At 41.4% G+C, this 25,387-nt stretch overlaps 2 protein-coding genes, 1 non-coding gene and 1 pseudogene across 10 annotated transcripts in view; 1 reads left to right on the top strand and 3 right to left on the bottom strand.

Moving 5' to 3' along the window:
- The window catches only part of Dis3l (DIS3 like exosome 3'-5' exoribonuclease), a 39,733-nt gene extending 39,328 nt beyond the window's left edge, over window positions 1-405 (top strand). For all 3 annotated transcript variants that reach the window (XM_057766615.1, XM_057766616.1, XM_057766617.1), the window contains one exon: window positions 75-405. In XM_057766615.1, the coding sequence (XP_057622598.1) occupies window positions 75-383 (309 nt within the window). In that variant the 3' untranslated portion in view covers window positions 384-405. The remainder of the gene's footprint in view (window positions 1-74) is intronic.
- Window positions 290-2,469, bottom strand: LOC130872536 (WD repeat-containing protein 5-like; annotated as a pseudogene).
- Tipin (TIMELESS interacting protein) lies at window positions 2,363-23,794 on the bottom strand. 6 transcript variants are annotated; one of them, XR_009056980.1, is made up of 9 exons: window positions 23,464-23,542; window positions 19,405-19,534; window positions 18,262-18,334; window positions 17,958-18,033; window positions 14,981-15,103; window positions 14,720-14,783; window positions 7,938-8,144; window positions 4,630-4,864; window positions 2,363-2,502 (listed from the first exon to the last, which is right to left on the bottom strand). XR_009056980.1 is itself a non-coding variant. In XM_057766622.1 (8 exons), the coding sequence occupies exons 2-8, from the start codon at window positions 19,532-19,534 to the stop codon at window positions 4,701-4,703; spliced, it is 837 nt and encodes a 278-aa protein (XP_057622605.1). In that variant the 5' UTR covers window positions 19,535-19,540; window positions 23,777-23,794; the 3' UTR covers window positions 4,424-4,700. The 6 variants fall into 6 exon arrangements, 5 of the variants coding, with proteins under 5 accessions (XP_057622605.1, XP_057622606.1, XP_057622601.1 ...); XM_057766622.1 differs by lacking the exons at window positions 2,363-2,502; window positions 23,464-23,542 and adding an exon at window positions 23,777-23,794 and having other exon boundaries at window positions 4,424-4,864; window positions 19,405-19,540; XM_057766623.1 differs by lacking the exons at window positions 2,363-2,502; window positions 23,464-23,542 and adding an exon at window positions 23,777-23,794 and having other exon boundaries at window positions 4,424-4,864.
- LOC130874028 (small Cajal body-specific RNA 14) lies at window positions 13,254-13,388 on the bottom strand. Its single transcript, XR_009057077.1, has one exon. It is a non-coding gene; the product is annotated as a small Cajal body-specific RNA 14 (non-coding RNA).
- Window positions 23,795-25,387: the final 1,593 nt, after the last annotated feature.

Genomic DNA, 25,387 nt, shown 5'->3' with positions numbered 1-25,387 from the left:
TGTGTATATTCAGCATTGTTTTCAATGTGAAGAAAAAAAGACAGGATGTAGTAACGTGTATTTCTCTGTGTTAGGTAAGAATATCTGTCCAGGCCTTGCGTTGCCACTCTGATACAATCAGGCTTGAAATAATAAGCAACAAACCATATATGACACCAAACCCAAAACTGTGCCATCAGAGCTCCCTCTTGCTGAAGAGTGAGTTAGTCAAAGAAGTGACCCGGTCTGTGGAAGAAGCTCAGCTCGCCCAAGAAGTCAAAGGCAAGGTACTACAGGAGGAGTGTCAGGAATACTGCCAAACAAAGGGAAGAAGTCTGTACTCGCTTCTGGAGGAGATAAGGGACCTTGCTCTTCTAGATGTTTCAGACAGTCATGCAATGTGAAACCCTTCCACTTCAATAAAGAGCTTTCTCATAGATGTTGTACTGTCTTTTCAGATTTAAACCTTGTCACTTGATGTTCTAGCGAAAGGAGATTAAATGGATACTTCACATATGCGTGCATGTCCCTTACCTCATTGAAGTAGAACTAGCTCCCTATATAAACTGGTGGTTGTTGTTTTGCTTTTGTTTTTTGGGTTTTTTGTTGTTGTTGTTGTTGTTATTTTACAAGACATGAAAACCTTTATTTTCAAAGAGAATGTATTTTTACATAAATCTACAACAGAGTTCAACTGTAGAAAAAATAAACTATACTTAGGGATACTGCACTCAGCATGGCAAGCAAGCTCCCTCCCTTAGGAGGGAGTCACACACCTGGCCACAGCTAGAAGGACCTTAACACCCCTGCAGAAACCCCACAGCAGCATGCCCACAATGCTGACCAGAACCTAGGCACATCTATCCAACAGATGCCTGGGGCTTCAGAACCCACGTCAGCAGCCACAGACCAGGCTGACTTGGCTCCATAGAGATCTGTTGTCTCTATGCAGGCTGCGGCAGCCACAACTAACCCAGAACCTCTCTGCAGCCTGTGCCTGTGTCCATCAGCCTGACTCATCTATCTGGACCAGAAATATCCATAGAACCTCTGCACTGTTCCATGTCAGGCCATTCTGGGTACGGCCAGAAGATGTAAAAATACTGTGCAGCTCTGAGTCTGGCCATCACCTCTTCCCAGTCCTGGTCACACAAAAGCCAGGACAGAGGATCCATTTGGGGCAGGGATTAAGAGAGGCTGGTAGGTTTAGAGGCCAAGGCAAGAGTCTGTACCTGCTGGGATAAATACCATATTCAACCCCTCCCTCCTACACAGATGACTCTGAACCTGCAGAATGGAGAGGACCAGGAAGTCTGTCCAAGAGTTCCACTCTTTCTCAACTGAGAGTCCTCTTCTAAAAACAGTCAGTGCCTACAGCAGCAATTAGGAAAGAGGCACAGCAAGGATCCATCTTCCCAGAGACCTTTCCAACCCCTGCCCTAAAAGCCAGGTATGGACGGGATGAGCTCCCATCCCATCAGAACTCAGGGTCACAGAGGGCTCAAGCCCACCTTTTATCACAGTGTGTGTAGCTTAGTGAGTGACACCAGAAAGACAAGGGACACTGTGCAACCACTGAGAGGTCAGTGTTGACCTATGAACTCCAAAAACGCAAAGGGACTTGACAGAGATACAACTTAGAACCTTTCTGTTTCCAGAAATTCCTGGAAACACACTGGGTACTATTACAGACAGGCCAAGGCTGGAGGTAGGGAGCGGGAGTGGGGCTGTCATGGGAAAGTTGGCAAATACGCAGTACTTCTCGTTCTTGTGGCCAGTGTATGTCTTCAGGCACTTCCCCTTGCTGTAGTCCCAGAGCCTCAGGGTGTTGTGCAAAGTTGCGGCCAGGATATGTTTGCCATTTGGAGAGAATTTCACGAAGGACACTGGTGGATTGTCGTCATCAATGAGCGTCTTCAGGCACTGGCCAGAGGCAGTGTCCCAGATGCGGCAGAGGCCATCATAGCTACTGGACATGACCAACGATCCATCATAGTTAAAATGACTGGGTCTGAGCGGGCAGGCAAAGTCTTGAGACACTTCCCTGTCTTCATTCACATCCCATATCCTCACACTTTCATCAAAAGACCCTGAGACGAGGAGGTTGAAGTTGCAGCGGAAGACATAGTTACTGTGGCCCTTCAGGGTCTTCAGACACTTTCCAGAACTCACGTCCCATATTCTTCAAAGTTTTATCATCAGAGGCAGACATGAGGAGGTTAGAATCTGACGACCAGACTACATCAGATATTCCCAGCTTGTGACCAGATATGTTTTTCTCCATATTTTAATGAGTCTATCAGCAGATGAACTTGCCAGTCATTCCCCAGTGGGGCTGAGCTTCACAGAGGACACAGCTTTCGTGTGGCCAGCCAAGGTGAACTTCAGAGCATAATTTGGCTTAACAGGTGTGGGCTTGCTTTGCGTGGCTGACAAGGAAGGGGTGGGCTGTGATCTTGCAGCCTCTGTCTCTGGCTTCTCTGTGGCCATGGCTCTGCTCTGGAGCCCACCGGGCAGGACACCCTGAAGGGGAGTCACAGTGGAAGAGGCTGTCAGCTAAAACATACTCTACAGTAAGGGCCTCACTGTGTAACTATGGCTGTCCTAGAACTCGATTTGTAGACCAGGGTGGCCTTGAACTCAGATCCATTGTCTCTGCCTCCCAAGTGCTGGGATTAAAGGTGTGCACCACTACTCCTGGCTACTCCTGGCTATTAGAAACTGGCTTTTCAGCAGTTGACAGTGATGGGGCTGTAAAAGGCAGGTTGCTAGTTTCTTTATAGTGAATCCAAAATTATCTTGCCTCAAACAATTTAGTTTTTTGAGACAGGGTCTCACTTTGTAGCCTTGGCTGTCCTAGAACACACTACGTAGACAAGCTGATTGAGATCCTCCTGCCTCCACACCCAGACTACTGGGATTTAAGGTAAGCACCACCACACTTGGCTCAAATTGATCTTTCAAATTAAGTTTACTTTAGTAATTTTTACACTTATTTGGATCATAGGTCCCTCTGACATCATTTAGCCATTTTAGGTAAGACAGTCCTATCCATCTTCCTCTTCAAAACTTCAAAAATCATGTTTGATGCACAATTTCCCAGTTGTTCTGGCACCAGACTCTATATAAAGTCTTGCTTTAGGGCTGGAGAGATGGCTCAGTGGTTAAGAGCATTGCCTGCTCTTCCAAAGGTCCTGAGTTCAATTCCCAGCAACCACATGGTGGCTCACAACCATCTGTAATGAGGCCTGGTGCCCTCTTCTGGCCTTCAAGCATACACACAGGAAGAATATTGTATACATAATAAATAAATAAATATTTAAAAAAAAAAAATAAATAAAGTCTTGCTTTAAACTCCTGTCCCACCCTTAAATTCTACTGTGTACCTCCAATTGCTGGGCCTTCCCAAGAAGTGTTCCAGACTCACCACTGGAAAGTCACATTTCTCCCACCTGATCTAGTCAGTGAGTGTGCCTGGAAGCCTGATGAGGCCTTCTTAGGAAGCCATTGCTCCCGGTATCAGTGCAGTGCTCAAACCAGTCTCCATCTTCTAGCTGTTCACTGTCTCAACAATGAGCCTGTCCTCTTGATTCATTTTCCCCTGGCCAATCACAGTTCCCATAAGCCCACAACCCATAGACTGCGACTGTGCCCAACTTCCTGGCTTTCCAAACCATCTTTGTTACTCCCAGTTTACCTGATGTCAGCCTAATATGTCACCTATCCTGGCTCAGGAATGAAAGCTACCATAGCACCATCACTCTTCCCTAAGAGGAAAGAGACCTTTTCCTTGAACTTCTATTTGTCACTATACAGTTATCTCCTCCATCTTTGGCCTTTCCCCAGCTCTCACCTACCATCATTAACGGGGAGGCACTAGCAGCCTTTTATATGATTTTTTTTCTTCTAGTTTTTCAAAATAGGGTTTCTCTATATAACCCTGGCAGTCCTGGAACTCATCAGGCTGTCCTCAAACTCACAAAGATCTGTCAGCCTCTACCTCCCAAGTGCTGGAACTAAAGGCATGCGCCATCACTGCCTGGCTTTATTGTGACCTTTTAAACATTAAAGCAGCTCTTCAAAATACAGACAAGCTGGTTGCTGTGGCACACACCGTTAGTTCTAGCTAGCACAAAAGGCAAATCCCAGTGAGTTCTGAGATCAAATGAGGTTACAGTGAGATCGTTTCAAAAACAATATGGGAGAAAAGACCAGATGACATATACCTGTAGTCCTAGCATTCAAAGGCAGAAGTAGGGAGGTTCACCATAACTTTCAGGCCAGTCAGGATGATGTGATGAGAGTGGGTCTCAACAAAACTACAGTCAAAACCCTTAACCATTTCAGCAAAAGTTTAAATCGTGTAACTAAATCATAAGAAACTCAAATCCTGAGAGTTGTTTGCAAAATATTTATTTCTTTAAAAAAGACAGTAATAGTGCATATTTACATTTTAAAACATTACCCAATTTAGTGAGAAATAATTCAGTGCAAACTGGAAGCAATTTATAAAGTCAAATTTATATAGTACAGCAAAAAATAATAAATAAATGTACTAAAATAAGTAGGAAACACAATTATAAATAGTCATTGTATTTTAAGCAGGAATCCATAGAAGTTTTATGACTTATACAAAGTAGAAAAACTTACAAATAACCCGAAACTCTGCAGGATTCTGTTGTGGAAGTCTGGCTAGTTGGAACGTTTCTGGTTAGTCCAAGTTAGAATGGTTCCTCTGCTTCGAACTGTTCCTCTTCATTTGTATTGGCAGAAGGAACACGTGGAGCATCTGCAGTCTCTGTGTTTAATGCACCTGAGTCTTCTTGATCCTCACCAGTACTGCTCTCTTCCACTGTCTGTGCCCAGGATGTGCTCACTAACACCTCTGAGAGAAGAATCATGTCATTATTACTCATTATAAGCAACTGATCCAAACTTGATAAATACAAATCTCTCCAAAAGCTTACTTGGTAGAAACCAATCTATAATCCCCCTAATTATCATCACTAAAGTCTAAATATAAACTATTTTTATATGCATAAAACACACTTAAAATGCCAAGGGCTCCAGGAAAGTAGCTCAGTTGTAGAATCAATACAGATTAGCAAGTGTGAGGCCCTGGATTCAGTTCTGGCACTCTTTCATACAAAAGGGGCCTAAATGATAATACATTCAACTCTTCAATCTTACTCAAGTACAACTTCTCATTCAAAATAAAACTAGAAAGAGATTCAAAGAAACCAGAGGCAGGGCAGGCAAGATGACTTTGGGTAAAGGTGCTTGCTGTCAAGTCTGACTGCCCCAATAGTGGAAGGAGAAACCAGACTCCCAAGTTGTCCCGACTTGTACGCTGTGGCACATGCAGTACACACATATCCACACACAAACACAATGTCAAGACAAACGCAATTAGCTTTATGTCAGAGACCTATGGTAAAGAAAATTTAAGCCAGGGTTGATGGCACATGCCTATTCAGCACTAAGAACCCTGTCTGGGGGAAAAAGAAAATTTTAAGATACCTTTTTTTTGAAGGGGGAGGATAGAGTTTATTTAGTGGGTTATGGAGGGACGGGGGGGGGGGGCGCAGGAGGCAGTAGTTACCTCTTCAGAAGAGGGACAGAAAGAATGCTAAGATACTTATTTTTAATATTTGGTCAAATTTTAAATTAGATAATATAAACAGAAATGTTCCTTAAATCCCTATTGTCAAGTGTACTTTAAGGTGGCAAGAAGCCACTGCTACCCATCATTACATTTTTGTATGATTTTAAATATTTATTATTATTTTTAATTATGTGTAAGTATGTGCACGAGGGTACGGGAGCCTTTCGGGGTCAGGGTCATCAAATCTTGAACTACAGTTATAAACAGTGATGAGACACCTGACGTGGGTACTGGAAACCCAATTCTGGTACTATGGAACTGCAGCAAGTATTCTTAACCAATGAGGCATCTCACCATCCCTTCATGATTTCTCACATTATAAGATTTATCTTAACCAAAAATCAAGACTAGGTTACAACATTCGCTTGAGAACTGTTATATTGAATGAAACATTTTACAACATGGTATTTACTTATTACAATTCTTTTTTTAGGTTTTTATTTTTATATGTACATGTGTCTGTATGCACCCAAGTGTGTGGGTGCCCAAGGAGGCCAGAAGAGGGCATGGACCCCTTAGAACTGCAGTTATAAGCTACTATGAACCACACGATGTAGGTGCTGAGACCCAAACTTAGGACAGCCGCAGGAGTAGAAAGTGCTCATTTTAACTTCTGAGCCATCTCTCCAACCTCCTTTGCTATAGTTCTTAGTTTTTCAATATGAAAAGGAAACTGGATTAGAAACAGATACATTCCCAACTTTTGTTTTGAGAAAAAGGCTTTCCTTTGTAGCTCAGGCTAGCCTAGAACTATGTAGCCCAAGATATCCTCGCTTACTCTCCCTGCTTCAGTCTAGTAAGTGCTGCTGTGTGCCACTAAATTTAGCTCAGAAGATTTAAATTTTAATTCTCAATAACTTTATACAATGTATAATTCTTTTAAAATACAGTTTTGAGGGGAACTAGAGAGAGTACCACATGGCAGCCCACAACCACCTGTAAACCCAGTCCCAGAAGATCTGACATCTGACACCTTCTTCTGGCCTTCACAGACACAAAACACATGTTGTACATAAACATATATGCAGGCACAAGACACTCATACACATAAAAGAGTAAAATAATAATTTTTTAAATTCAGTATTATAACTAGAAAGATGGCTAAGTAAAGAGTACTTGCTGCTCTTGCAGAGGACCTGGGTTCTAATCCCACATGGTGTTTTAACAACCATCCATCAATCTAGTTCCTGGGGATCCAATGCCCTCTTCTGACCTCTGAAGGGAAAAGGAACAAAAACTGTGCAGACTGCCAGCAGCAGTGGTAGCACACACCTTTTAATTCCAGCATTTGGGAAGCAGAGGCATACGAATCTCTGTGAGTTCGAGGCTTGTCTTGTCTACAGATCAAGTTCCAGGACAGCTAGGACAAGACTGAGAAACCTTGTCTCAAAAAACCAAAATGAACAAATAAATTAAAAATAGAAATGGAAAATTTAAGGCAATTTTTAAAAAGTGGTAAAGAGATGATACAGATAAGAAAACTATAAAAAGTACAACTCACAAAAGTGGGACAATGTAATAAAAAGCATTTTAGTAGCTAAGTGGAGGCAGAGGCAGAAGATCATTAAGTGGGTAAGTGGGAAGTTACTTGTGTAAATTAGTAGGATCTAAACTCAAAATTAAAATATAAGGGCTGAAGATTCAGTTCCTTGAAAGACTGCTTACCTAGCTGTGTAAGACCCTGTTTCAACCTCCAATGTCTACCATCCCCTAAAAAGGCATGTTAGTATCCTATTTACCTCACAGAAAATTATTGTTAATTCTCAGTTAGTACAGAACACAGTGGAATTATTATTCAAGGTTACAGATTAGTTTAAGCCTAGCCTGGGTAACCTATAGAGATCCTGTCTCAGAAAAAAAAAAAGGGGGTGTGTGTGTGTATGTGTGTCTATGTGTTGAGGATATAGCTCAGTGGTGTAATAATGCCCGTCTAGCACGTGCAAAGTGCTGGGTTCAATTCCCAGAACTAAAATGTATTGACTCCATAATAATACTTTTCCTAATTACGATCCTAAAAATATGTGTGGCATGCTTTAAGAGAAGTCAGAGAAGAATATATTGTTGGATTTGGTATTCTAAGAGTTACCCAGAAAACCGTCTTAGACTTAAACATTCCTTAGGATTCCAAACAGCAAACACACATACACTGACACACTCTCTAAAATATACATAAACTTAACATCACTTTTCTATTCCTAGAGGTATTTTATTTCAAGAGATAGTAAAGAAGTTAAAATTTCCTACATGCCCTTGATATTATATGGTAGCTCATAAAAGCCAGCATAAAATTTACCATTTTCTAGGGACTGGCTATTACTCAGTAGCTTTGCCTGCCTTCTTTCCAAGGCCAGTTGTTTATTCCTCTCAATCCTCTGCTGCTGCTCTTCTGTTAGACTTCTACTTGATTCAGAAGCCAACTTCTTGCTGTCAGATGAGCTTGTCAAAAAGGGATCAAATCCAGCTGCAGTTGCATCGAGGTTATTAGTTTCTTCAACTTCATCTGTTGCAGAAATAAAAAGTCGATACAACTGTACTATTAGAGGAGTTAGAGAAAGAACAGCCTTCAACCACAGTTTAAAGTGGCAAACGGCCTAACCTTAAATAATTTGTAAGGTACGAGAATGAGGCCAGTACAGACTGGGTCAAGTAAGTACAAAAAATATTTACAAATCACTCTTATGGTGAGCTGCAAGTTACACCAAGTAGACATACTAAATATGTAAAAGGAGTCTGGGGAGGTGGCTTGGTTGGGAGAGCATGCAAAAAACCCTGGGTTTGATCTCCAGTGTTCAGTGAGGTGGCAAACTGCTGTAATCCCCACACTTGGACGGTAGAGGTTGGGGTTATTATCATCAGTAGTTAGCTCACAGTCAGCTTGAGAAATAGAAGACTCCGTCTCAAAAATAAATAAAAATACATAAAGAAGTTCAAATGTGTAATTCTAGCACAACAGACAGAGGTAGAGGCAGACAGGGGAATGAGAAGTTGAAAAGTTCAAGGTTCTGCTATTTAGCAAGTTTAAAGCTACCCTGGGCTACTTGAGATGTTTTAAATTTATTATTGTTATTATTTTGTTTTTTGATACAGAATTTCTCTGTGTATCTTTGGCTGTCCTGAAACTAGCTCTGCAGACCAGGCTGGCTTTAAACTTAGAGATCTACCTGCTTCTACCTCCCGAGTGCTAGGATTAAAAGTGTGTACCACCACTGCCTGACTTGAGATCTGTCCTAAAAATAAGGAAAGAAAGACAAAACAGCAGGAGCAGTAATGAATGGGAGGGATATGATTTTAACAATGTAGTTGGAAAGATTTAAGTGAGTTGACACAATTTGAAGAGGGTAAAAAAATTAACTATATTGATCCAGGGGAAATTCCAGCTTTTACTTTTAATGAAATAAGAATTGACTGACAATAAATCTATCAGAAATGTAAAAGTCTTAGCCAGGCAGTTGTGACACACCTTTAATCCCAGCACTCAGAAGGCAAAGACACGAACTCTTTGTGAGTTCAAAACCAGCCTAGTCTACAGAGCAAGTTCCAGGACAGCCAGGGCTACACAGTGAAACTTTCCCCTCCAAAAACAAAAACAATCTAATAAGCAATTTCTTTGGAGAAAAAAAAAAATCAAGTGAATTAACGAATAAAGATGCATGCTACACATTCAAAGTAGATAAATTTTAAATTACAGAAAAGGAATAAAGGAAAAATATCAGTAACATTAACAAAATTTCCAGCATTTATGAATAGGCTTCAAAAAATGAAGACTAGGGGCTGGAGAGATGGCTCAGAGGTTAAGAGCACTGCCTGCTCTTCCAAAGGTCCTGAGTTCAATTCCCAGCAACCACATGGTGGCTCACAGCCATCTATAGTGAGATCTGGTGCCCTCTTCTGGCATGCGAGCATACATGGAAGGAATGTTGTATATATAATAAATAAATCTTTTTAAAAAAAAAAAAATGAAGACTAGGGATGGGATCAATGGGTACTGATGCTTACTATGCATTAGTTCAGATCCCCAGCACTGCAGCGCAGGGGTAGGAGAAATATGGTGAGACCCTTTCTCAAAAAAATAATGTGGAGAGGCTGGGGAGGTGGCTCTGGTTATTTGTAAATACACATGGGCAAAACACTCACAAATAAAACAAGTCTAAAATAATAATGTAAAGAATGACAGAAGACAACCAACACAGACCCCTCTGGCATGTACACATACTTTTTCTTAATTTATATTTTTATGTTTATGGGTATTTTGCCTACATGACCTATATACAACATATATGCCTGGTGCCCAAGGAGGCTAGAAGGGGAGTCTGATGTCCTGACACTGAAACTGGAATTACAGGTAAGTTGTCACATGGGTGTTAGGTATGAACCATCTCTCCAGGACCCTACCCCAACTCCTTTTTAAAGAAGAGAAAAGAAGAGAGGGGCTAGAAGTTTGGTGTAGTGGCTCACACCTAAATCCTAAGTAAGTGGGATGCTGTGGATGGAGAATTACCACAAATCTGAGGCCAGTCTAGGCGACATAAAGAGTTCCAGGTCAGCCTAAGCTACAGAATGAAAAGACTATCTTAAGAAAAAGAAATGAACAAAGAGAGGCTAGGGGAGAGAGTAGCTCAATAGCATTGTACTTGCTTGCCATGTGCAAGGTCCTGGTTTAATACTCAGTCCCAAGCAAGGAAGAGAGGAAGAAAAAGAGACTCATTAAGCACAATTCATGTGATTCTAATTTCTTTTTAGATGTGTGCATCTTTGTGTGTAGAACCAAAATATGAAACATTAATCTAACAGGGTGGTGGTGGCGCACGCCTTTAATCCCAACACTTGGGAGGCAGAGGCAGGCGGATCTCTGTGAGTTCAAGGCCAGCGTGGTCCACAAGAGTTAGTTCCAGGACAGGCTCCAAAGCCAGAGAAACCCTCTTGAAAAAACAAAACAAAAAAAAGAAACATTAATTTAGTCCTATTTTCCACTAATTATATTATTAGCTGCAAACTTTCTAAATTACATTTATCATGCACAAGTGAGTGTGTATCTATGTGCACATGCACGCCATGCTATGGAGGTTAAGAGGACAATTCATAGAAGTTGGTTCTCTCCTTCTACAACGTGGGTCCCAAAACTGAACTCTGGTTGTCAGGATTGGTATCAAGTGCCTTTACCTGCTGAACCATCTCACCAGCACTAGCCCCAACCCCAGATTTTTGGGAGAATTATTCAATCACACTGTGCTTGCTTTAAACTTACAGTAATATATTATTGACAAAAGTAAAAAATGTTCATTTTATAATGAGATAAAAGTATACACATTAGTAAGATGAATTATTTAAATACTCAAACATTCTGAGTGTGTGAATGTGATATATATATGCATGTTTGTCAATATCAGGTACCTTCACATATCACTTCCACCTTATCTTTTGAGAAAAGGTCTTTCACTGAACCTGGAGCTCAATAACTGAGTTAGATTGGCTGCCCAGTAAGCCCCTCGTCCTTTCTGTCTCTACCTTCCACCACTGGGATTATAGGGTCATGCTACAACACCTGGCTTTTACATGGGTGCTGGGGATCCAAACTCAAGTCCTGATACTTACAAAGCAAGCACTTCACCACTGAACTATTTCCTGAGCCCCAGAAACCACTTTAGCTTTTACAATTAAGGGTCTATTCATTCAAGATACATAGAAGGTCTGGAATCCTAGGGCTCAAGTTTTAGGTAGAATTCTGCCTCAAACAAGCAAGCAAAAAGATGAAAGAAAAATATAAGGATTTAGGCCTCTCCTATGTATTTTACATGTCAACAAGCTTATAATTTTCTAAATGATTCATGTTAATTTATGCCTATGTACAAGTTGATACCTCTATCCCAAACCACCTTTGGCTGACCTTTACTGTTCAATAAAAACACTTGTGGCTGGATAGTGGTTGTGCGTGCCTTTAATCCCAGCAGAAGGCAGAGGCAGGCAGATCTCTGTGAGTTCCAAGGCCAGTTTGATCTACAGAGCGAGGACAGCTAAGGCTACACAGAGAGCCCTGTCTCAAAAGAACAAAAACAAACAACAACAAAAATTTGTGATACCTCCTCTATGAAGCTTCTTCCCCAGTTAATATAACTACTGTCCCTTGTACCTCACTCTAAGCCCTACTCATGCCTAATTACACGCCCCATCAAACTACTACTATTTGTCTAATTCAATCTGTATATTATAAACTTACAGGCTTAATTTTATTCTATTCATCTTTTATCCTTGAACTTTCAGCACAATAATGTAGACAACTCAAAAAGTGCTGCTAAATAAATCAACTAACCCCAGTAGTACCCTAGTAACTCTTTTTGACATATGCCAGTGCATGCCATTAATAAATACCATCATTCTCAAAAGTTTAAAATTCCAAACTATTAGTCAGGCAGTGGTGGCACATGCCTTTAATCCCAGCACTCAGAAGGCAGAGGCAGGTGGATCTCTGTGAGTTCAAGGCCAGCCTGGTCTACAGAGCTAGTTCCAGGACAGGCTACAAAGTGACACAGGGAAACCTGTCTTGAAAAATACAAAAACAAAACAAAAAAACTCAACTATTTAAAACCAACAGTTCTCATTCTGCCAGTCCCAACCTCTTTGGCAGTTGAACAACCCTGTCACAGGGGTCACATATTAGATATCCTGCATATCAGATGTTTTACATTAAGATTCATAACAGTAAAATTACAGTTACAATTACAGTAGCAATAAAAATAATTTTATGGTTGGGGGTCACCACAACACGAGGAACTGTATTTAAGGGTCACAACATGAGAAAGGTTGAGAACCACTGATTTAATCCATGAGAGGATTCTGTATGGAATCCACTATTACTCACCATATATATTACTAGTTTAAAAAAAAAAGTATGGGGGGCTGGAAAAACAGCTCAGGGATTAAGAGCACTGCTGCTCTTGCAGCAGACTGGAGTTTGGTTCCCAGCACCTATGCTAGGTAGCTCACAACTTCCTGTACAAACCTCTTAAGCAAAGAGTAGGTACTTAAAGGAAACCTTTTGAGAGCATGTATGCAAACTCCGGCAGATTCCTGTAGGCTTTGATAAATATGGGCTTTGATACTGGAGAGAAAAAAAGAAACAAAAATCTAATGCCAAGGGCTGGAGAGATGGCTCAGTGGTTAAGAGCATTGCCTGCTCTTCCAAAGGTCCTTAGTTCAATTCCCGGCAACCACATGGTGGCTCACAACCATCTGTAAGGAGGTCTGGTGCCCTCTTCTGGCCTGTAGACATACACACAGACAGAATATTGTATACATAATAAATAAATACTTAAAAAAAAATCTAACGCCAAACCAAGACACAGCAGAGGGTCTCCATTAGGCAGAAGATCATCAAAAACATTCACACATATATACATCCACATACAGACGCACATATAATTAAAGATAAATGTTAAAAAGCTTTAAGTGAGGCAGTGGTGGTTCATACCTTAAATCCTAGCACTTGGGAGGCATAGACAGGCAGATCTCTGAGTTTAAAATCAGCCTGGTCTATAAAGCAAGTTCTAGGACAGTTAGGACTGTAACACAGAAAAATTTATCTGAAAACCCCCTAAAAAGTTTTTAAAATATTTATGTATGGAGCCATCGCACAGAAAATCTGATAACTATACAGACTCTGTCGGCAGGAACCAACTGTTTTGATGTATGTGACCGTCTATGGTTGCATTGTACAACTAACAAATGCAATCAATGCCAGAACAGTCACGTAGGTCTTCCTAAAGTTCTATAGCCACGGATCTGGTTCTTTTGATTTTTTTTTTTTTTTTGGAAACAGGATCTTGCATACTCCAAGTTAGTCTCAGATTCACTATGTAGTCAAGGCTGGCCTTGTACTTCTGTGTCTATTTCCACCTCCTAAATGCTGGAATTACAGACATGTGTTATACCACACATAGCTCAAGAGTCTACATGTTGAATGGAATATAAAATTCTATCAACGAATTATTCTACCTAACTTCTCAGTGATAGGTTTTCTAATGGTTTATATGCATATGAATACTCTAGTTTGATGGGTAGTTGTACTAGCAAGAACTATAAACGATCAATGAAGTCAGCAGGTTCTGAAAACAAGCTTCACAAACTTTAGTCAATCCCTGGAACCTACATAATGGAAAAATCAACTCCAGAAGTTGTCTTAATCCCCACACACATGCCATGACACATGAGCACAAAAACAATATAAATGTTAAAATTTCCCTATTTCATAAATATTTTCTATAACATGTCTAACGATATACAATTGTATCCTTTTTTGATTGTTTATGCATCTAAGTCAGGGTCTCAGTATGTATCCCCCGCTATACTTGGAGCTCTTTATGCAAACCAGGCCTTGAACTCAGAAGGCTCTGCCTGCCTCTGCTTCCTGAGTGCTGGAATTAAAGGTGTGTGCACCACCCTGCCAGGTTACAATTATATCTTTAGGAAATAAATTTCAAGAAAGAAGGAGTCAAGGGAAGGTAACATGAACATGAAAGAAGTACAATGATATACACATAAAAATCTCATAATGAAGCATATTCTTTTGTGGGGGAGAAGTTGAGACAGGGTCTCCCTCTATAACTTTGGCTATCCTGGAACTATGTTGACTAGGTTGGCATTCAACTCACAAAGATCCACCTGGCCTCTGACTCCTAAGTGCTGAGGTTAAAGGCATCTACCACTATACATGACTGAAACTCATTCTTTCGTAGCTAACTAAAACTAATAAAAAAGAAACAAGTATCAAATGTAATTATTACTGGGCTAAAGAGATGTTTCCATGGGTAAGGGCACCTGCTGTCAAGCCTGAAAACCTGAGTGAAATCCCTGGGACTGACAAGGTGGAAGGCTGTCCTCTGCAGTCTATCCCCACATAAATAAATAGCTCATTACACTCACACTTAACTACATTCTACATTTACCAAATTCTAGACTTAACTGTACTGTAGTTACATAAACATGGGTTAAGGTCTCAGTTGTGTATATATAATACTCCTACTTCAGTTATACCCATTTCTAAAAGCTAAATTGTGATAAAGTAAATAAACTTGTAATTACCATTATTGTTAACAAAATCTTCATGTACAATAGGGAGATCAAGTCGAATTCGTTTTAAACAGGTCTGAAAAAAAGACATTTTTCCACTTTTATCAATAAGTTAGAGATGAAACAACTACTTATTTATATCTGAGTTATTCTTTAAATAATGACTATTAATTTTCCTGTCTAAGAAGACAGATTTCAAAAGACCCACGAATAGCAATCCAGCTTCCTTGTACTACTTAGACTGTGAATGACATTCACGATAATCACACTTACCTGAACCTCCTTTTTATTTCCCAGGTTTTCAACTCTGTCAATAAAATCTTCAAATTGCAGTTTGGGGAATAGCCTATGTGCCCAGTGCTCCATGTGTCTGATTAGCGTTTTCAAGTCTTCAGCCTGACACATAAAAATAAAAATGCTGAACAGAAGACTCAATCTCACAGCTGACCCTGTCAGCAGATTTTAGCATTTAAAGGCAATGCCAAAGTCACTGCTGTCATATTTATAAGGCTAAGAAACTTTTAGAAAGAAACAGTAAATTCTAAAGCTTGGAAGACCACAATCTCAGAAAGTGTTAAGAGTACTGAATACAGATTTTGTTTTAGACACAGATTTTTAGAAATCAGAATATGTATGTATGTATGTGTATATATTAGGACTGGGAAGACAGTTCAGATGGTTAAGAGCGTGGAGAATAAGGCTGAGATCCGATGTTCAAACCCCAGCCCCTCATAAAACATCCCTGTATAGTGGCTGTACTAGACACTTATGTCAACTTGACACAAGCGAGAGTCACTGGTGAGGAGGGAGCCTCGCCTGAGAAAATGCCTCAATAAGATCAGGCCTGTAGGGTATTTTCTTAATTAGTAAGTGATGTGAGAGGGCCCAGCCCATTGTGGGTAGTGCCATCCCTGGGCTGGAGGTCCTAGGTTCTGTAAAAACAAACAAACAAACAAACAAGCTGAGCAAGCCATGGAGAACAAGACAGTAAGCAACACCCCTCCAGGGCCTCTGCTTCACCTCCTGCCTCCAGGTTCCTGACTTCCTTTGATGATGAACAAAATGGAAGTGTAAACCAAATAACACTTTCCTCCCCAACTTGCTTTTGGTCATGGTGTTCCATTACAGCAATAGAAATCCTAAGACAGTGGCAGACCTTTGCAGTCCTAGTGCTGAAGAAACAAAGACTGAGGCTCACTGCACAGAGCCTGAGGAAGCAAACCTGAAGCTAACCTCTGGCAACAACACACACATGCACACCCACACCCACCGAGGGGAAACAGCAGTACAAAGTTAGAACAAAGCTGCCAGGCGTGGTGAAACACAGCTTTGATGCAAGCACTGAGGAGGCAGAGGTGGGCAGATCTCTGAGCTCGAGGCCAGCCTGGTCTACAAGAGCTAGTTCCAGGACAGGCTCCTAACTACAGAGAAACCCTGTCTCAAAAAACCAAACAAACAAACAAAAAAGAACTAGACACTGTTGAGTGTCTTAGAGACACATGATCAAAAAAGCAGTGCTAATTATCAGGAAACTTAAAATGATTCTTTAAGAAAAGGCAAAGTAAATTTTATTCTTGTAAACTATAAGGTACAAATGTGGGCTTAGAGACTCAGACTAAAGCCATGTTAAACATGGGGGTAAAAAAAAAGAGAGACACAACATTGTCCTTTTAATTCTTCCAAGTACCTTCTCTATTCACTATTTCTCAGGGGTTACCACAGATTAACAACAGTATCTGTGATATATGCATATAGTAGACCCAGTTTCACTTGTTTTTAAAAACATAAAAGCTCTAAAATAAAACAGGTGTGATGACATAAGCCTTTAATCCCACCACTTAGAAGAGGCAAGCAGATCTCTATGAATTTAAGGCTGGTTATTAGTCACTGTTCTACTGCTATTAAGAGGCACCATGACCACGGTCACTCTTAATCAATCAATCAATCAATAAATAAATAAATAAATAAAAATTAAGGGGCTGGAGAGATGGCTCAGCAGTTAAGAGTACTTACTGGCTACTCTTCCAGAGGTCCTGAGTTCAATTCCCAGCAATCATATGGTGGCTCACAATCCATAATGAGATCTGGTGCCCTCTTCAGGCATGCAAACAGAACACTGTGTACATAGTAAATAAATCTTTTTTTTAAAGCATTTAAATGGGGTCTTGTTTACAATTTCAAAGGTTTAGTCTATTATCATCATGGCAGGGAGCATGCTGGCATGCAGGCAGGCACTAGAGCAGTGAAGGGGCCTAACTTAACATCAGTACAGCCATGACAAGCTGCAGGCTAGCAATAATGGGACTAGGCCTCATCCTTACAATGGCCTGGCATCCAGGGACCAATCAGAATTGAGACAGACAAAAACCAGACATTCCAGAACATTAAGGATAGCTTACATAACTTGTATATGGGTTGCTAATTTTTTTGCAGTTACGACAAGATTCCTGTTGCCCCACTCCTGCCAGTCAGGAGTTAAAACCCCATCTGAATCTGGAATTTCCCTAACCCCCCATCCTTTACTCCTTAATAACCCTGCTACAGCTGAGCTCGAGGATCTCTGATCTATGCTGGAACCTACAGAGACTGCAAGCTCGAGGTTTTTTGCTTTTTTTTTTTTTTAAATATTTGTTTATTTATTATGTACACAATATTCTGTCTGTGTGTATGCCTGCAGGCCAGAAGAGGGCACCAGACTCCATTACAGATGGTTGTGAGCCACCATGTGGTTGCTGGGAATTGAACTCAGAACTTCTGGAAGAGCAGGCAATGCTCTTAACCTCTGAGCCATCTCTCCAGCCCGGCTTTTTGCTTTTGTATATGAACTCAGACTCCTGGAGGTCTGTGGGGGCCTCATGACAAAGGAATAAACATTAGTAGCTGAAAGCTACATCTTAATCCACAGGCAGAGAGAGCAGGACTGAGCCATGCATGTGCTTTTGAAACCTCAAAGCCCAAACCCAGGGATAAGGCCACATCTCCCAATCCACTAATCCTTTTAAATAGTGTCACTCCCCAATGACTTAAGCTTTTAAATATATGAGGGGGTGGCATTCTTATATAAATCACCATAGCTAGTCAGGGCTAGATAGTGATACTCTGTCTCAAATTAAAATAAAATACATAAGTAAAAGTCTAAAATAAAAACCAGGGCCGGAATGTACTCAAGGAGTACTGTTTTGCACAAGTTCAAGCATTTGCCCTGGACCCAATGTCCAGTAGTAAGAAAGACGAATCAAATGTTTCTTACCTCATGACCTTTCCCCTTGAATTTTATCTTATCAAACATATGCCTTAAGGCTGGAAGCCCTCTCTCTGAAGTTAATCTGTGAAAACAAATATATTTGGAATTTCAGATTTTCTAGTCATGACAAAACCAAGACCACAAGAAAAAATATTTCCTCCCCAATTGAAAAACAAAGAAAGAAAAAAATGTTTATGGGGGGAAATGCTTACAAACTATCTGATTTCCAAATCGTTCAACCAAAGCTTACAACAGTTGAAGAAAACCACTGTGTGGAAAACTTTAAATGTATGAGAGTAAATGTCCATACCTAGTAGCATCTAGCTTGGGTAGATTCCTTTTAACTGTTCTCCTTGGTGGTACAGGAACAGGTGCTCCACTCCCTGATTGTAGTGAAACAGATAGAAATTTAGTGTTTAAAAATTTAAGGCCTGCCCAGCACTTGGGAGGCAGAGGCAGGCGGATCTCTGTGAGTTCAAGACCAGCCTGGTCTACAGAGCTAGTTCCAGGACAGGCTCCAAAGCCACAGAGAAACCCTGTCTCGAAAAACCACAAAAAAAAATTAAAAAAAAAAAAAAAAGAAAGAAAATTTAAGGCCTGGGCCCTCAAGATGAATCAGTGGCATTAGCCACCAAGCCTGACTGACTACTTATGCTCAATTCTCCCATACCCACATCGTGGATGGGACAACTGGCTCCTGCAAGTTGTCCTCTGACTTCCATATACACATATAGTGGCACCCATATGCCCACAAACATTCAGATACATCCAAATAAATAAATGCTATAATTTTTTAAAATTCAAGTCTTATTTACAAAATATATCAGGGCTGGAGAGATGGCTCAGTAGCTAAGAGCACTGATTGCTCTTCCAAAAGAGCTGGGTTCAATACCTAGCACCCACATGACACCCCCACATAGACATACATGCAGGCAAAACACCGATAATTTCTATATTAACTTGCTATCATTTCTAAATTAATCTGCTAAAGTAGGATTGTGAAAACAAGGCTAGCCTGGAATATATTATGAAATCTTGTCTTAAAAACCAACAAAAACAGGCTGGAGATGGCTCAGGTATTAATAGCACTGGCTGCTCTTCCAGAGGATCCTAGTTCAATTCCCAGTACCCACATGGCAGCTTACAACTAACTGTCCGTAACTCCAGTTCCAGGGGATCTGACACCTTCACACCAACGCACATAAAATAAAGTAAAATAAATTATAAAATTTAAAACCAACAAACAAACCAGGCAGTGATGACACATGCCTTTAATCTCTGTACTAGAGGCAGAGGCAGGCAGATCTCTGAGTTTGTGGCCAGTCTGGTCTATAGAGAAAGTTCCACAACAGCCAGGGATATAGGAAGAAATCCTGTCTCAAAAAAACAAAAACCAAACCAAACAAACAAAGAAGCAAATTCAAGGGACATTTGTGAAATTATCAATACAGACCTTCATCAGGTTCAGGTTCTGCAGTATCTCTCTCAGGAGAGGCTGGAGGTGGGAAGGGAGGAAAAGTTTCATCTTCTATACGATCATAATCTGGTATTTCAAACAAGCCATTCTCTTCTTGCTCTAACATCTTTTCCTCCAGAAGAAAAAAAAAAAAGGTATTTTTATCCATCCCAAACAGCCTTCCTAACTATCACACAATCTAATTTCATTCACAATGAAAGCCATGTTTCAATCACTTAAACCACATTTCAAATTCATCCAAAATAAAAAGTAGAGAAGACAGTAAATATGGAGGAAAATAACCAACCAGAACCAAGTAGTAATGTAGTCCCTACAACTAAACGACTACATGGTTTTTAACATTGATATACAGGAGTGTTTTGCCTGCTTGTGCAGACCAGAAGACATCAGACCATTAGGAATTGAAGTTATAGTTTGAAATACCTACCTACCTACCTACCGATCCATCCATCCATCCATCCATCCATCCACCCACCCACCCACCCACCCACCCATATATATAGAGTGTGTTATACTACCAAGTAGATGAAAATCAAACCCAGGTCCTCTGGAAGAACAGCCAGTAATCTAAATCACTGAGACACTCCAGTCCCCAGGTTATGAATTTTTGTTTTGTTTTTTCGAGACAGGATTTCTCTGTGCAATAGTCCTGGCTGTCCTGGAGTTACTAATTTTTATTCTTCCAGCACAGACATCCCTACTATTCCTTTTGCAGCTCAAGTGTCTCAAGGGCATTTAAGCTCATCATATACAAAACTGAATAACTAAATGATCTCAATTCGGTGAGTGATGCCCATCAAGGTGTTCAAGTAAAAGACTTACAAGTCACCTTTGACACTTCCTTCTTGCACCCTTTTAAAAGAGTATGGAGAGATGGCTCAGTGGTTAAGAGCACTAGCTCCTTTTCTAGAGGACCCAGGTTCAATTCCCAGCACCCACATGGCAGCTCACACAGCTTGTAACTTCAATTTTAGGGGCTCCAACATCTTCATACACATGTATACAAGTATAACATGAATGAACATGAAATAAAAATAAATTAAAAAATAAAATTTTACTGGGCAATGGTGGGAAGGCCTTTAATCCCAGCACTCAGGAGGCAGAAGCAGGTGGATCTCTGAGTTTGAGGCCAGCCTGCTCTACAGATCCAGGTCCACGACAACCAGGGCTATCCAGAGAAACCATCCTGAAAAGACTAAAAAACATACTAAGAATAAAATTTATACCATGTCAACTTCACTTCATACCATATCTCTCATACTTTCTCTTTTAATTCCTTAAAAGAACAATTTCCACTGTAAAAAAATCTGGATGTTTGTTTGATAAATTTTTTGTTTTGGGTTTTTTTGGGGGGGGACGGGGGAGCGGGGGTTACGGGACAGAGCTTCTCTGTATAGCCCAGGCTGTCCTGGAACTTGCTCTGTAGACCAGGCTGGTCTTGAACTCAGAGACCCACTGTCTTTGCCTCTTGAGTACTAGGAATAATGGCATGCACCACCACCTCCCAACAAAGAATTATTTTTACTTGTGTTTGCCTGGGTTTGTATGCAACATGCATATGTAAATGTCCAAAGAAGCAAAAGGTGATATAAGCAGGTTTGTGTGGTGGAAAGAGAACCCAGGTCCTTTTCAAGAGCAGTAGATCTCTGACATTCACTGAGCACCGTTTTTGTTGTTTGAAATAAGGTCATATATAGGCCAAGCTGGCCTCCAATTCCTGATCCTCCTGCTTCTACTCCCCAAGCACTAACATTACCTACATTTTGAAAGCTTGTCCCTGACCCCTAATTTCTTTCAAATATTAACTATTACCTCATCAGGAAAACCTATCTCAAATCAGAAATGTTGAGACATTCTGTAAACCCAAAAGGTAGAGGAAGGAGGAACAGAGTTCAAGGCCATCCTCAATTATTTCAAGGCCAGCATTTAAATAGACAGACTATTTAAATGTTCCCTAAATTAAATAACAATACTGTGTGAGCACTGTGGAAGCCCTAAGGACAACTTTCTGACTGTCATCATCACGGAATCAAATTCAAATCATCATATTTGTACAGCAAGCACTGTTACCTGATAGGCCACCTTTATTGCCCAGAATCCTCTTATAACAATTAACACCACCATACAGAAGTTTCACAGGAATCATCATCTCTCTATTAGGTTTTATTTAATGTTAGTCTCCTATAATGAAATGTACCTTTCTTAGAACAAAATCAGACAGGTCTCTTTGTGTTCTACTACTTTATCCCAAATTCAGTATACAACATATAATATATTTACTACAGGAAGGAAATAAAAAAGAATTCCAAATGATATACAGTATAGTCCCAATACTTAGGAGTCTAAAGTAGAAACCCAGGAGTCCAGTCTGGGCAAGAGTCCTTGCCTATACAAACACACCCACAATACACAATGCAGAGGTAGCTCAGTTGGTGGAAGGCTTGGTTAGCATCCACAAGACCCTGGGTTCAACTTCCAGTATGTCATAAACCAGATGCATGTGTAGGGGTGCATTGGTTTGCAACCCCAGCCCTCAAGAGGATCAGAAATTCAAAGTTATCTTCAGCTGGGCCAAGCCCAGACCAGTTTGGGCTACATGAGAATCCCCATCTTTAAAAATAAAAAGCTTGAGATGGAGGTTGAAAACACACATTGCTGTTACAGAGGTCCTAAATTCAGATGCCAGCACCCACACTGAGCAGCTCACTAACTAACGCCTCTAACTACAGCTTCAGGGGATTTGACACCTGGCCTCATGTGCACTTATTCCTGCCTCATGCATTCTTAGAAAGTAAATCTCAAAAACAGTAAATTTCACCAGGCAGTGGTGGGGTACACGTTTAATCCCAGCACTGAAGCAAATTATCTCTGTGAGTTTAAGGCCAGCATGGTCTACAGAGTTCCAGGACAGCTAGAACTACCTAAAGAAACCCTGTCTCAAACAAACAAAAAACAAAAGAATACATAAATTTCCAAAGTTTCCTCCAAAACTAAACATATTTGGATTCAAACATGTTTAAAACACCCCAATCAGGGCTGGAGATGGCTTAGCGGTTAAGAGCAGTGACTGCTTTTCCAGAGGTCCTGAGTTCAATTCCCAGTAACTACATGGTTGCGCTCAACCACCCATGATGAGATCTGGTGCCTTCTTCTGGCCTGCAGGCAGACATACAGGCAGAACACTGTATATAAAATAATAAATATTAAAAAAAAAAAAAAAACAACAACAACAACCCAATCAGGCGGGTGGTGGTGACTCATGCCTTTAATCCCAGCACTCGGGAAGCACAGGCAGGTGGATCTCTGAATTCGAGGCCAGCCTGGACAGGCTCCAAAGCTAGAGAAAAACCAAAACCAACCAAAAACAAACAAAAAGCCACCCTGATCTACAAAAACAAAACAAAAACCCCCAATCTAGATTTAACTTTTATTATATGATTTTTACTTATTATTGGTGTGTGTATATAATGTGAACGGGCAAGAGGAACCCTGGACTCAGGTCTTCCACCTTTCCATGAGCTCTAAGCACCATCTTTACCTGTGGAGCATCTAGCTGGCCCCAGTTCTAAATTCTATGACCATAAATCTATAAAAACAAAGCACTGACTCTGGATAATAAACGGCTAAGTCTTTGAGTAAGTTTTATGAACCATGGTTTTGGGGAGTCAAAAAGAAAGTTACATAGTATGTTTAGGGCTGGAGACTGCAGCTCTTAGCCTAGCCCCAGACAAGCGCCCCAAACCTCCAAACACCTAGTGCCATCCCAATGGGAGTTTGAAAACAGGACTTAAAACTACAATAACCAGGAAATAATAAAGCACGAGGTGGGGCTTATCAGTGCACTCGTTTCTCTTAGCACACGGCAAGCGTCGTTCACTAGGTGTCTTTCTCCCCTTGACAATTTTTTTGTCTACTTCTCCTCGTGGTCCTCAAACTCCCAGAGAAGTATGGGGGTAACAAATTCAACGACCGACTGGCAACTCCTGCCCACACCTCTTACTAACCTACTTTATTTCCAGCTGTCAAGCTCCTCACCTTAAAGGACTCCGGCATCCTGACTCACCCTGAGTGCCACCCCTAAAAATATCACGTCTCCCTTTCCTCCTCTCGAGCCTTCTCACCCTCCCTCTCGGCCAGTCCACTTCACCCCCCATTTTCCGTCCCGACGCTTGGCGCGAAGGGTTGTGCGCACGGTGGAGGCCCGCCATGCTCCCGCCCGCTCCGTCCGGTCCTCCTCAGCACTGCAGCCTAGCTCCTGCCGCCCCAGTTCCCGCGCCCCGCGCCGAAATTCCAGAACCTCTGGCGAAGCAGCTTGTACCAGAGACTCCCTCACCGAACTGGGTCTCACCTCCAGCAAACCGCCCGACAGTCGACAGTGCGAATAGCGCCTCTCGCGAGACTCAGGAACTCACTCCGCGAGAAGAGCTGGAAAGTTTGGCGCCAACAGCGCCCGAGCGGCCTGGGCGGGGCCTAAGGACCTGAGCCCCGCCCACCTGGGTTCGGAAGCCTTCTTTCCCCGCCAGCATATCTTGAATAGCATGAAACTCAGAATTCTACTTTCTAGGCATTTTATTGGCCTTCGAAATAGGTCTCCGTTCTTAGAAACCGGGTGGTGGAAGCCGGGCGTAAGAATGTACGGCTGGAATCCCAGCCCTCGGGAAGCTGAGGCAGATGGATCTCTGTGAGTTCGAAACCAGCCTGATCTAGGCCAACCAGAGCTGTTACACAGAAAAACCCTGTTTCAAAATGCAAACAAACAGCAACAACAAGAATGAGATAAGGGTGCTAGAGAGATGTCTTAATCATTAAAAGCACTTGGTGCTCATGCAGAGGACTCGTTTGATTTCCAGCACCGACATAGTGGCTCACAACCAAAGCATTTGAGGCCCTTTTCTGGCCTCCAGAACACCAAGCATTCTGGTGGTTTACATACAAAAAGCCATGCAAATAAAGGACAGAGAGAGAGAAAGAGAGAGAGAGAGAGAGAGAGAGAGAGAGAGAGAGAGAGAGAGAGAGAGATTGATTGCGAGAGCACTGGGCAGTAGTGGTACACACCTTTAATCCCAGCACTTGGGAAACAGGGGATCTCTATGATCTCTATGAGTTCTAGGCTAGCCTGCTCTACAAAGCAAGTTCCAGAACAGCCAGGACTGTTTCACAAAGAAACCCTGTCTCGATCACACACACACACACACACCCGCCCACCAAAAAAAATGAGATGGTGAGAAAAACAACTCGTGCTAGCTTTTAACTCTGTACCCCCCATGTTCACCGTACAAAATAAATAATAATAGAGCTGGAAGGAGCTGGAGAGATTGCTCAACACAGCTGGGCAGTGGTGGCGCACATTTAATCCCAGGATTTGGGGAAACAGAGGCAGGCGGATTTCTGTGAGTTTGAGACCAGCCTGGTCTATAAGAGCTAGTTTCAGGACAGGCTCCAAAGCTACAGAGAAACCCTGTCTTGAAAAACAAATAACAACAACAAAAAAGAGTATTTGCCATAGCCAGGCAGTGGTGGCACATACCTTTAATCCCAGCATTTGGGACGCAGAGGCAGGCTGATCTCAGTGAGTTCGAGGCCAACCTAGTATACAAAGGAAATTCTAGGACAGCCTGAGAAACCCTGTCTGGGGTGGGGGGGAGCAACCCAAAAAATTCGAGGAAAAAGACCACAGACCCAAATCATCATGGCAATACTAATTAAAGCAAGCTTTTTTTTATTCACATACACCTAAAAGTGGAGTTCAAGAGATCAGCCTTGGATGTGAGGAAAACCAGATTCTTGTAGTTCAGGGGTAACGGGTTCCCAAATGATTTGATGGGCAAAATAGGCAAGGCTACAGGAGCAAGACATAGGCATAAAAATTTCAGTCTTCTAAAGCAAAGACATGATTGCAAGGTAGTTGATAACAAGTTAGTCATAATAACCTTTGAAACAAAGGTAGGGTTCAAGATAG

Source organism: Chionomys nivalis, chromosome 4, assembly GCF_950005125.1.
Source record: "Chionomys nivalis chromosome 4, mChiNiv1.1, whole genome shotgun sequence".
NCBI classification, from domain to species: domain Eukaryota; kingdom Metazoa; phylum Chordata; class Mammalia; order Rodentia; family Cricetidae; genus Chionomys; species Chionomys nivalis.
This window is presented reverse-complemented; position numbering and strand designations above follow the sequence as displayed.

Coding starts and splice junctions, on each gene's coding strand:
- Tipin (XM_057766618.1), bottom strand. Junction 18,034..18,261: donor CCCAAGCTAGATGCTACTAG/GTATGGACATTT, acceptor TTGTTTTCACAG/ATTAACTTCAGAGAGAGGGC. Junction 14,784..14,980: donor GAAATAAAAAGGAGGTTCAG/GTAAGTGTGATT, acceptor TCTTTTTTTCAG/ACCTGTTTAAAACGAATTCG.